Genomic DNA, 12,520 nt, shown 5'->3' with positions numbered 1-12,520 from the left:
AGCAATGGTGATCTTGAAACTATCACTCCTTTGTTGTGAAAACCCATCTGGTTTGCTAATATCCATTAGGGAAGGAAATCTGCCATCCTTACCTGGTCTGGCCTATATGTGACTTCAGATCCACAGCAATGTGGCTGACCCTTAACTGCCCTCCGAAATGGCCGAGCAAGCCACTCAGTTCAAGGGCAATTAGGGATGGACAACAAATGCTGGCCTTGCCAGCAACACCCACATCCCATGAAAGAATAAAGGGAACAAGGTCAATTTTAACCTGCTCTGCCAAAAGGAAGCAGAGGTGAAAGTGGCCGAAATATCATTTGTCTCCCTGTCAATGAAGGGAGAGAGGAAGGGGAGCAGCAGGTCGGGAAATGGCATTTCAGGGTGAGCAACTATCACACATTTTAAGGGATTGTCCCTTATTTTGACTGTTGGCCCTACACATCCTTTAAGGGACACCTTTTGTCCCTCATATCTAGGACAGCCTGTGGGAGACTGAGCCTGGGAGAGTCCTCTATGTTTTTTTATTGTGATGCACCCCTGCCTCCTTGTTCTTACCAGCGCCCTCCCTACCCCCCGCTATTTTGGTCACCAGCGTTTCTTCTCCCTCCCACTCCGCCAGCCCCCATCCCATGGTTGAAGTGTTGCTGATTCCATTTCATAAGGTTTAGTCACCCTGCGACAGCTGGGACTCTGAAGGGACTGCACACAGGGAGAGCATCTCACAGGAATTACCCAGCCCACCGACTTTAATTGTCTGAGGAGTGGGAGGCTTCATTTCTCGGCGGGAGAGAAAGAGCTAGGGGTATTCTCCCTGAGGTCCTAGCCAACACCTCAGCTTAAAAAACATGTTAGTGGGAGCTTGCTGTGCACAAACTGGCCACTGTGTTTCCTACATTGCAACATGGGGATCTTATTTTCCAGGAAAGCTCTTCAACATACATTAATGAGGGACATAAAGCCTGTCAAAGGACCTTTTTTTCAAATATAGAGAGAATCGGTGGCTTTGGGAGCCCTGCCAGGAGTTGTTGGCAAGTGAAACCAGATTACGCAAGCAAAATATCTCCCAGCTGAGCCTCTGGTGGCTTGTCCACCTCCCCTTCCTGTGCAAACAGTGAACAATGAAAGCTGAGAAGCTGGACTCTAACCTATCTGATTACAGCAAGTGCCCTTGGGGGAAGGAGAAAACAAGCCTTTGAAAAGGCCGGCTGGTTCATAAATATTTGCCCATCTATCAACGTCCAAAGAGCAACATTAATAAAAAAGCTGATGAGAGGGTTTCGAAAGTTGAGAATGGAAAGCGTGAAGCTGTTGCCGAGGATGCTTCCTTTCCACTGGCTCGACCTACAGGCGCTCCTGATATTCCTGGTGGTCTTTTTACTGGTAGCTATGGCAACCCAAGCAAGAAAGACCAGCCACCTCCCCCCAGGGCCCTCGGCCTGGTCGTTTTTTGGAAATATCTTCCATCCTCAACAAAATACTCCCCATGCTGACATGGTTGAGGTAATGATTGCGCTGGGGGGAGGGGGAGGGGGGAGGGGCGGGTGGGGGAGGGGGGTGGGCGGGTGGAGTGTTATTTTGACATTTTCCATCATCCTGTCGATTGAAGTCAACAGAAATAATATCGCCACACGAGCTCACCCCAAATGTTTAGTTATTAAGGCCAGACTTTACTCTGTCCATCAGCAAGGAAAGAACTGCATTCCCGTCACCATATGGTCATAAGGACATGGAGCACTGGTGGGAAACCTGCATTCTGAGTGCGGCCCGCGAGACATCGTGTTGACCCTTGCCTACCCGCAGGGCTGCCTGATTCTGCTGGTTCCCGTCCGTGTAGCATTTTCCCGACCAGTGTTATTAAAGTGACACGCACCCAAAGAGAGGGCACTGTGAGGTGAGACGCGTGCTGATTGAACAGGCGCCCAATTAAAGCACCACTATTGTTCAACTGGGGTGCCCTAAAAATCCTTATTCATGGGGTCCCGGTTAGTGCCCACGCCCAGTTTCAATCTTGCAGTTCGCTGAGTGGAGGGCCTCTTGTGCGGCCCACTCACTCGCCTAGGTTGCCCATCACTGATATAGAGCCCCCCCTCCACCCCCCACCCCCGGAGAGGGCACAGAGAAGGTTCACAAGAAAGGTATCAAAAATGTGCGGGGCACAAATCAAAGGGAAGGGTTGATAGGCTGGGTCTCTTCTGAAGCAAAGGCAGCTGAGGTGGTGGGGGCAGGGGGGGACCTTTATGAAAGGTTATGAAAGAGAATGCCTGGGATTACCCTGCCCTGCCTGCCAGCCGCTGGCATCGCCCGATCCTGCCTGAAGTCAATGGACCCCACGGCAGGTGCCGGCACGGCAGAGGTGGAAAACCGCGGCTGATGTTACCTCCTGCAGGGACGAGCACAACTCGAGGTCATCAATATAAGATAGTCACCGAGAAATCCCACAGGGTATTCAGAAAAGAAACTTCTTCACCAAAGAGTGATGAGAATGTTGAACTCGCCACCACAGGGAGTGGTTGAGGCGAATGGTATAGATACATTTACGGGGGAGATAGACAATCATAGGGGAGCAAAGGGAATAGAGGGCTACAGTGATAGGTTTAGATAAGGAAAGATGGAGGAGGCATTAACACTGTAATCACATAGTATCGTGCTTTCAGGGCGTCCTGAGATTGTGCCAAGTGGCCAGATAATTATTTGTGGTTGACTAAGCAAAGAATGTAGTGATTAGTTCTCATGAGAGGCCACTTACCTGACCATTAACTAGGCTTCTGTCTCCACAGATGCTGTCTGACCTGTCTTATTGAGAGTTTACAGCATTTTTTATTTTTATTCAGAAATTAGAATGCCTTGTGCTTGTTGTTTTGGATGCCGAACAAGCACAAAGCATTTCATTTAGCCCTGGGACAGCCAGTGTCCAATCTGCCGGGGAGACTTACCAGAATGTCACCAGGCCTGGAAAACAGCAGCTATGAGGAACGATTGGATAGACGAGTGTGCTTTTCCTTAGGACAGAGGAGGCTGAGGGCGGGGTGACCTACTGGTGCAAAGTTATGAGGGGTCCAGATGGGGTAGACAGGAGAGACCTGTTTTCCACTGGCTGAGGTGTCAATGACCAGGGGCCATGGATTTAAGGTGATCGGCGTCAAGAAGATATATATAACGTCTACAATGTTATTGGAAATTATTTTAAAGTAGAGTTTAGTGGCTCCTGTGCCTATGGGCAGAATTTTGCCCTAGGCTCGCGGGATCGACGGGGGTGTCGGACGGGGGGTTATTGAGAAGCCAACCACCGCCCGAGGCTGACATCAGTTAAGGCCCGGGGACTGGGGGAGGAGAAGGAGGAGGAGGGCGAGCAGGCCCAGTGCGAACTTTGCGCACGGAGCTGCCTCAGGGGGACGAAGGGATAGTTTTAAAAAATAATAAAGAGCAGAAAAACCTAGTTAAACATGTCCCCTCATGTGACCGTGTCAACGTGAGCGGGGGCACGTTTTTAATTATAAAATGAAGTTTTTATTTTATTTATACTTGCTTTTGGAAATCCCCTTTATCCCGCCCGTGGATGAGGCTTCCGAGAAAAAGGCCTTGCCGCCCGCCTGCCCGCCCATCATTAGGTTGAACGGGCAGTGAAAAATTAATGCCAATCGCTGGCTTAATGGCCTTGACAGGCCTTTCAATTGTCGGTGGGGGGGGGCGCTGCCGGCTCTGGCGTGCACCAGTCAACCGAACTATCACGTGACTGCGCGTTGATGTCAGCACGCTCGGCTGATGTCATCGCGCGTCATTCATGCTCGGTCAGGCAGGCCCCGTGCCAGCTTACCGAGCTAAAGATTCTGGCCTGTGGGCGTGTTTAATTGGATTAAAGCCAGCTGGCCTAGAGGCTTTGATGTATAGAAGAGGAGTAGGTTTGAAATGGTAACTAGATAAACATAGGGAAATAGAAGGTCAGGTAATAAAGGGGGCAATTTGCATTTTTAACTAGACTGTTCAAAAAGAGCGGGTGAAATATTACACCTAACCGGGTGAAGCTCAGAAACGGTGGGCAGAATTTTCTGGCTGTCGGGCGGGCGGGCCTGACCCAATCTCTGGCGAGAGGGGAGTCGATCCCCGCCGGAGAAGCAGGCCCCACCGCCATTTTACATGGGCGGGCCAAAACATAATTTACACTGTAACTTTATTAAACATTTTTAAACGCTACGTGAAACCTTATCCCACCGGTGGATAAGGTTTCATTAATTTTCTAGTTGCCACCGGGGCTCCTGGCCTGCTCGCTAACCTTAAGGTTGGACGGGCAGGTCCTTTTTAATTGTTTCAGTGATCCTGTCAATGACCTCAGTTGGCCGTTGACAGGTCGCTGGGCCCACAGCTGATTTGGCTGTGACCCCACCTTCCTGAAAATTTAAATAGGGCAGGGTGACATCGGGAGTTCCCCCCAACATCCTTCCACATCATTTTACACATCAGTGAGTGGGTCCCACCCCCTGCTCGTCAACAGCAAAATTCAGCCCGATGTGTTTATTTTTTTCAAAGCTTACTAGTAAACTGGGCATTATGAAAGGGTTTTATTGTTAGAAGATTTAAAGTTCAAAAAAAACCCTAGCGACAATGAAAATTTGCATTCAAAGAGGAAAATATGTATAAGGGAAGAAAAAGCTGTTGGTAAAAGGAGGACAGTTTGTAAGATCTAAAGCCTCCAGCCTGTAAGCTTCAAATCTGTCTGCAAGGACCCAGAGCTGAAGAAAAATCATTTTGAAAGCGACTGTCCAGGATGTGCTATGTCAGGGGTCTATCTAAATCTGTGTTTTACTGTTGCCTTACCAAGGGTCAGATTGAGAGTCAGATTAGTTAGGGGATTTTTGTAATTATAGTAGTAATTTTGTAGACATGTGTATGTGCTTACAATCTTTCTTGCATTATTAAATGTTTAATTTTGTTTTAGAAAAAACCTCTTGAGACTCAGTGGTCTTATTACTACTGAATTCAAAGCCGGCATCTCAGAAACATACGGATTACAAAAATGGGTTATGACAGTTGTTTCAAGTTTCCCTCTGGGATTTGAACAGCTCAACCTTTACCATTGGCTTTGTCATAATGATGGCGGAAGGATTAGAGGGGATGTGAGGAAAAACCTTTCGCCCAGAGGGTGGTAGGTGTCTGGAACTCACTGCTTAAATTGGTGGTTGAGGCTGAAATGCTCAGTTCATTTGAAAGATACCAAGATCTGCACCAGATGTGCTGGAACCTCAAAGGCCATGGACCAGGCACTGAAAAGTGGGATTAAAAATGAGCGGCTAATTTCCTTTTTTCTCTTTTTTTGGCCAAAGCAGACACAATGGGCTGAATAGCCTCTTTCTGCACCTTAACGGTTCTAGGTTTTGGTCCCACTGCTAAACACATCCGCACAAAACTCAGAGTGCCGGGCGGGTGATGAACATTTCCCAAGGTGGCGGGTTGGAATTTTAAATGCGACAATAAGGGCGTGAATTTTAAATGTGATAAATGGCAGGGTTTCCTGAGTTCAAAGCAAAATACTGTGGGTGCAGGAAATCTGAAACAACAACAGGAAATTCTGGAAAAACTCAGGAGGTCTGGCAGCATCTGTGGAGAGAGAGAAACAGAGTTGACGTTTCGAGTCCGTATGACCCTTCTACAGACTTTCCAGCTGAGCTTTTCTAGCACTTTCTGTGTTTGTGTGGGGGTTTCCTGAGTGCCGGTTAATCCAGCAGCTTCACTGAGGAGAGGACTTGGTAGATCCAGGGAGATATACCTTCACACCTACCCACTGAATTCAAGTGTCTACTGGAGAGGTCTCCACGATGACACAGCCACCCCCAATGACTTTCCACCAAATCCAATTCTGAACCCTTCCCCCCCCCACCAATTAACCCACCCCGCACAACTTACCTTCAAACTCATTCTAAATCCCCTCCACCCTCAATACTCAATGACCCTCCTGGGATTGACAGCCCATCTGAACAATCTCCTCCCTCCCCTGATTTCCCCCACCCACAGTAGTCCCCTTCTCCCCATCCCTGTCCCTGTCATGGATTGACCGGCTGCTGTGATCTCCACTGACTGACCCCCTCCCCCCACCACTACCCCCCCACCCTCCCCGCCTAACTAGAGGCCCAGTCTGTCAACCAGGCCTCAGGGAAGAGATCCCATCGGTGGCATCACTGAGATGTTGAACTCCACAGCGTATGGTGGGAAAGGTCAGGAAAAATACACTCCCCCCACCATCCACCAACATTCCCAACACCCCCACACCCCCTCCCACCACCACCACCCCCCCCCTCCTACCAACACCACCCCCATACCCCAAATAGTTGATGATGGAACTCATTTTTCTCTTTCCTGTTCCTAAATAGCTCTCCAAGAAATACGGGAACATTTTTACAATAGATATGCTGTGGATACCTATTATCGTTCTGAATGGATTTCAGACAATCCAAGAGGCATTGGTACATCAAGGCAGAACATTTGCGGGGCGACCTTACCTGCGTATAACTGACCTTTTGTCAAAAGGTCAAGGTAATAAGTTCTTAAAATATTGTTCATTCTTATGAAGCGACTGGCATTAGTTATGGTTCCTTCGTACAACATAGAAAGACTTGCATTGGTATAGCGCCTATCGCAACCTCAGGATGTTCTAAATCCCCTTACAGCCAATCAAGAGCTTTTGAAGCATAGGCAGCTGTCATGAAAGTATAATAACTTTCATTGTATTTTTCTGGTTTATTGTTAGGCAGGTTTATGGGGGTAAATATAGTTGGGTCTGTCTGTATGCGACTTAATTACATTTCGAGCTTTAACTCATCAAAAGAAGCTAGGTTCTTGACATGCTAATGAGTAAACATGGATGCTGGCTTAGCATGTCAGGTGTGAAGAGAATTTACATTTTCAGATAGATGAACAGAGACTTGAATTTCAAACGGATGTCAGTCTGTTTATAACTAGCCAGATAAGCAAGGCTAAGGAATGTGTTTATTTTTCCAAATGTCACTGACAATAAGTAATAGCAACATGAAAGTTTTTATATTTTGTGGAAGATTAGGTTTCAAAGACGTATGAAACAATAGAATTTACTTATTTAAAAGAGGGAAACACATATAAAGGAGAACGAAGGGCTATGTCTGAGGAGGAGGCCATGTGAGATCTAATAAAAGTGTGTGAAATAGCCTTAATGAAGCCTCCCGTATTTGTGCATAAGTCTGCTGTCTACTGAAACTGAAGCTGGAGAAAAGCCATTTGGAATTCCACTGTCCAGGGTATTGTGTTAATTTTCTGGATCTGTTTAAAATCTAAAATCTATTTTTGGACTGTTACCTTAAAGGTGGTGTAACTGGCAGTCGAGTTAATTAGGAATTTTAGGAATTATTAAAGCAGCAATTGTAGTCTTAAGCATGTGCTTGACATATTTTATTTTGTTAATAAATAATTTAATATATTTTTTAAAATCTCTAAAGTCTTAGTGGACTTGAGTCTTGAGTGCATGCATCTCAAAATAAATACAAATTGCAAAACCCTTGTGCTGGCATGACCAAATTTCCTTTTTGGATTTTATCTGCCTGGCACACATCATCTACCACACCACAACAGCAGCACAGCACCAATTTGCACACAGCAAGCCCCCACAAGCAGCATTGTGATATTACCCAGATCATCTCTTTTAATTTTGTTGCTTGAAGGATATGTATTGGCCAGGACAGCATGGAGATCAGCTGCTGTTCTTCAAAATAATGCCATGGGGATCTCTCCTGTCCACCTGAAAGAGCAAGACAGGCCCTCAGCTTAATGTCTCAACTGAAAGATGGCACTTCTGACAATGCAGCACTCCTTCAGTACTGCCACTGGACAGTCACCTTGGATCATATGCTCAGGTCTCTGGAACGCGAACTCATAATCTTCTGACTCAGAGGCGAAAGTGCTAATTGAGCCATGGATCACAGCTTACTATAACGCCTTCTCGTGGGAGATCTCAGAACTTAAGCTTATTATTTAAATAGTTTAGTTGAGGGGAAACCAATAGTGGATTGCTATTATATTGCGTAATTTTCATCCTGCATCTCTTATGAGGAAAGGTTGGGCAAAATAAGCTTGCATCTGCTGGAGTTTAGAAGAGTAGGAGGTGACTTTATGGAAACATATAAAACCCTCAGGTGTCTTGACAGGGTGGATGTGGAGAGGATGTTTCCTTTTGTGGGAGAATCTCTAACTAGGAGGACACTGTTTAAAAATAAGGGGTCACCCGTTTAAGACAGAGATGAGGAGAAATCTTTTCCCTCAGAGGATTGCGAGTCTTTGGAACTCTCTTCCTCAAAGGGTGGTGGAAGCAGAGGACGAGCTAGATAGATTCTTGGTAAGCAAGGGGGTGAAAGGTTATCAGGGGTAGGTGGGAATTTGGAGTTGAGGTTACAGTCAGATCAGCCATGATCTCATTGAATGGCAGAGCAGGCTCAAGAGGCTGAGTGACCTACTCCTGATCCCACATGGCTGTGTCTCAATTGCCTCAGAAATGTTGTTGTAGCCTACTTTACTGTGTAAACTGCAGATAGCAGAAACTGATTATTATGTTTTAATCCATTCTTTTCCTCCTTTCTCTCAGGCATTATAACAGCCCCCTTTGGCAGGTCCTGGATTCAGCAACGCAGGTTTGCACTGAGTGTCTTGAGAAGATTTGGGCAATTTGGACAATGTGCCTTTGAGGAGAAAATTCTGGAAGAGGCCCAGTACCTGACTGAAACCTTCAGAGCCTCAGAAGGTAAGAATGTGTACACTGCTCCGTGACTCCTTTCTACAGCAGCTCTCTGTGGCTCATTGGATATTAGTGCAAGATCTGTTGACTATGTTTAGTTGCCTTTAGATTTCCATGGCTCTAATGCTGCATCTGAAGTGTTAGGTTATCTTTCCATTATAAATGCTTTTTCTTCTTGTGCTGCTACACCTTGTCACATCATTGTTCCACAAGACCCTGGCTCAAGATTGAAGACCTCCGGATCTTCAGTTCTTCATGGCTCTGGCAGTAGAGGCCATTCTAGGGGATGTTTCATCCTTTGGTGTGCCTCTTCAAAGCCATAATCGTCAGAATTCATTTGGTGGTATCCCTACTTCTGTAGTGGCCAACGCCAGTTCTGAGGCAATTGAGACACAGCCAAGTAGCCCAAGTTTCATTGGCTTGTGGTGAAAGGGATGTCGATAGGCCTGGTGCATATTTCCAGTTTTTATTTATTCACAATGTTACTTGATTTCCCAGGTAGGATTTTTTTGGATGGTAGGGTTTCCTGCTCTGGCAGCTGGAGAGTTGGCAGGGAATGCATCCCTGCTGTTACCTGATGCCCCGCAGGGCATTAATTGGACTAAAGGCGAGACCTCCATCCCAAACTGGAGAGGAAGTCCCACCTTTGAGAGTCTATCAAATGGCCAGCAGCTCTGTGCTCTCAGCAGCACCAGGTTCGAGTGGTGGCCACTGCTAGTACTGCAGCCACCAAGGAAGAGGAGTTAAAAACAAAAAACTGCCAATGCTGGAAATCCAAAACAAAAACAGAATTACCTGGAAAAACTCAGCAGGTCTGGCAGCATCGGCGGAGAAGAAAAGAGTTGACGTTTCGAGTCCTCATGACCCTTCAACAGCTGGGCCATCCCACCCGTGGGGAGAATTCCCGTACCCCTCCCTGGGTAACACGTCCTCTACGCGTGGCTGTTCAATCCCCCCAGAATTCAGTTGTAAACCCGTTCTCAACCTTCTTTATTGAGTAAAACTACAATCGACAAAACCCCCCTGGTCGGCCTTCCATTGGTGAAGTGGGTTCCGTGGGTGACCAGCCAAACTCCTCTTCCTGCGTCTGTCTGCAAATCAGCCTCTCTCCTTTGCTCTTCCTTTCTTCTCCCATTTTCTCTCTTTCTCTCTCTCCTGTTTTTCTCCTTCCTTCGCATAAAGCTGACAGGTTTTTTATGCCTTTCTTTCGCTTCAGAGTTCCTTCCTTCATGTAGGCAGGATTTCAACTGACCACAGTGATCTAATCGCTTCATCCATTGTGGCCACAATTCACTATGATCTAATTAATTCAGTACTTTGTGGCCAGAATTTACAGTGACCTAATTAGTTTAGCAACTTATAGGCCTTTGTTGATTATTGATTATAACAGGGCACAGTAATGCGTGGAGCCGTACTAATATCAGTGTTTGATAATGCTAAATGGGTTTAGCAACGCCCTTTTGTTCCAGAGCCAAGTTCTTTCTGCAGTTGGCTGAGGTCAGCTAAATTGTCCCCCAAGGTCAATGACCTCTTACACACCCCCATCACCTTCTAACACAATGACAAAAATATCAACATCACCTTCAGTTGTCAAACTCCAGCAGCGCTCTCTCCAATTCTCCAATCTTTGTGTGCTTGTTTAGAACCTCAGATGAGTCATGGAGAGGTACCACTGGTGAAAGGGCAGAATCACTTGCACACCTAATTAAAGGGAATGAGGACAATTAAAGGGGAGTGGAAGGGTGGAAGAATTTAGAAAGCTTCTGGAAGAATCCAAGGCCAGCTTAACCCATCAGGAACCTTTCTAGGTTAAGGGTATTAAGGGTCATAGAGGGTCGGTAGCTGAAACTAAAGTGCAGGTCATCCAATCTAATTCTTCTCCCGTTCTATTGAATGGCAGTAAAGATTTGAGGGGCTGAATGGCCTCCTCCTGTTTCTTTGTTCCTTTGCCAAGGCTAAAGGAGCAGGCCAGGCTACAAAGAAAGAAATAAAAACAGGAAGTGCTGGAAAAACTCAGCGGGTCAGGCAGCATCTGTGGAGAGAGAAGCGGCGGGGGGAGGGGGGGTGGGGAGGGGTGGTGTGTTGGGGGGTCAGTTGGCCAGACAGCAGGTGTGGATTAAATTTGAGCCAACAGCAGAGGGTTTTGGTCCCCAGTCCGGCTGGGGTGGATTCGGGACCTGCCTCCTTGCCCTACCCGTGGAGAGAGGCTGCGGAGTGTGGGTCGGGCCTGCATTCAGGCAGAGAGCTGAAAGAGTCGTACTTCCCTGAATCAGATTGACCAGCTTTGTGTTCTTGTGTAGGTTCTTCCTTTGATCCCCACGCTTTCATCGTCAGCGCCGTTTCCAATGTGACTTGCAAAATCATCTTGGGCAAGTGTTTCCATTACGAAGACAAGACATTCACACGACTGGTCGAGCTGTTCGACGAGGTCCTGAAGCTTCAAGGAGGATTCTGGGCCATGGTAAAAATATTAACATGTTTAAACAGTTTTTGTTTGGGACTAAGAGAAACGCTTCCTCAAAATGGAGGTACTAATGCCTACAGGTGTTAGCAAAAACATAAAGGCTGATATTTCAGTAGGAACACCATCACCTGCAATTTCCCCTCCATCCTGACTTGGAAATATATCGCCGTTCCTTCACTGTCGCTGGGTCAAGATCCTGGAACTCCCTCCCTACCAGCACTGTGGGTGTACCTACACCACATGGACAGCAGCAGTTCAAGAAGGCAGCTCACCACCACCTTCTCAAGGGGCAATTAGGGATGGACAATAAATGCTGGCCTAGTCAGCGATGCCCATATCCCATGAATGAATTTTTTAAAAAGTACTGAGGGTGTGCCACATTATCGGAGGCACTGTCTCTCAGACGAGATGTTAGAGCTACACTCTATGTCCCTGCTCTGGTAGATGTTGGATCCCATGGCAATATGTTGAAGAAGAGCAGGGGAGTTATTCCTGGTGTCCTGACCAACATTTATCCCCCAATCGACATCATAAAAACAGATTATCTGGTCATTGTTGCACTGTTTGTGGGAGCTTCCTGTGCACAAATTGTTGCCACGTTTCTTACATTACAACAATGACTACGTTTCAAAAATACTTCTTGGTTATAAAGTACCAGATAAAATCTTCCTTTTTTTTTAACAAAGGTCTGACTGAACCCTGATTTTAAAGGGGAGTACCGATACGGTAGGAGTCCATAAAGGAGTTGACCATTCAGGGAGTCCAGGGAAGGGAAAGTCCATCCTAGCTTAATGGCCAGGCCTTGTTTGAGTAAACGTTCTTTGAGCCCCACCCAACCTTGACCAGATCTACTGATTGGCCGATGGGCGGGAGTGTGGACTTTATCAGCAAGGGAACACACCCACAAGCCCTTTGGAATGTAGCCCATCCATCAGCTAAAAGCTTATGTTCCCCATGGACATCCTTCCATCCTATTTTGTCTGATCCTACCAGCCGTTCCTTCCCGCTATGGGTGGCAAGTTCCACATTCTGACCACCGTCCGGGTAAAGATGGTTCTCTTGGATCCCTGATTAACTTATAATCATGGTATTTGTTCCGGTCTCATCCACAAGAGGAACATTATCTCTATGACTAGTCTATGAAATCCCTTCATAGGATAAAGATCAGGTCACCCCTCTTCTCCTTTCACTCGGAGGGTGGTGGGGGGTCTGAAATTCACTCCCTGGAGGTTGGTAGAGGAGGAAACCCACATTTAAAAAGTATTAGGGTGTGAGCTGGAAGTGAAGAGCCTGATTAGGCTGGGTTG

At 46.7% G+C, this 12,520-nt stretch overlaps 1 protein-coding gene across 1 annotated transcript in view; it reads left to right on the top strand.

Annotated features, from left to right (window-relative positions):
- Positions 1-1,183: 1,183 nt before the first annotated feature.
- Positions 1,184-12,520, top strand: part of LOC121271819 (cytochrome P450 2J2-like) — a 38,601-nt gene continuing 27,264 nt past the window's right edge. The window contains exons 1-4 of the mRNA XM_041178110.1: positions 1,184-1,500; positions 6,363-6,525; positions 8,600-8,755; positions 11,050-11,210. Of these exons, the coding sequence (XP_041034044.1) occupies positions 1,267-1,500; positions 6,363-6,525; positions 8,600-8,755; positions 11,050-11,210 (714 nt within the window). The 5' untranslated portion in view covers positions 1,184-1,266. The remainder of the gene's footprint in view (positions 1,501-6,362; positions 6,526-8,599; positions 8,756-11,049; positions 11,211-12,520) is intronic.

This window comes from Carcharodon carcharias, chromosome 31, assembly GCF_017639515.1.
Source record: "Carcharodon carcharias isolate sCarCar2 chromosome 31, sCarCar2.pri, whole genome shotgun sequence".
Lineage (NCBI taxonomy): Eukaryota > Metazoa > Chordata > Chondrichthyes > Lamniformes > Lamnidae > Carcharodon > Carcharodon carcharias.
The sequence above is the reverse complement of the archived record's forward strand: the minus strand, read 5'-3'. Positions and strand labels throughout refer to the sequence as shown.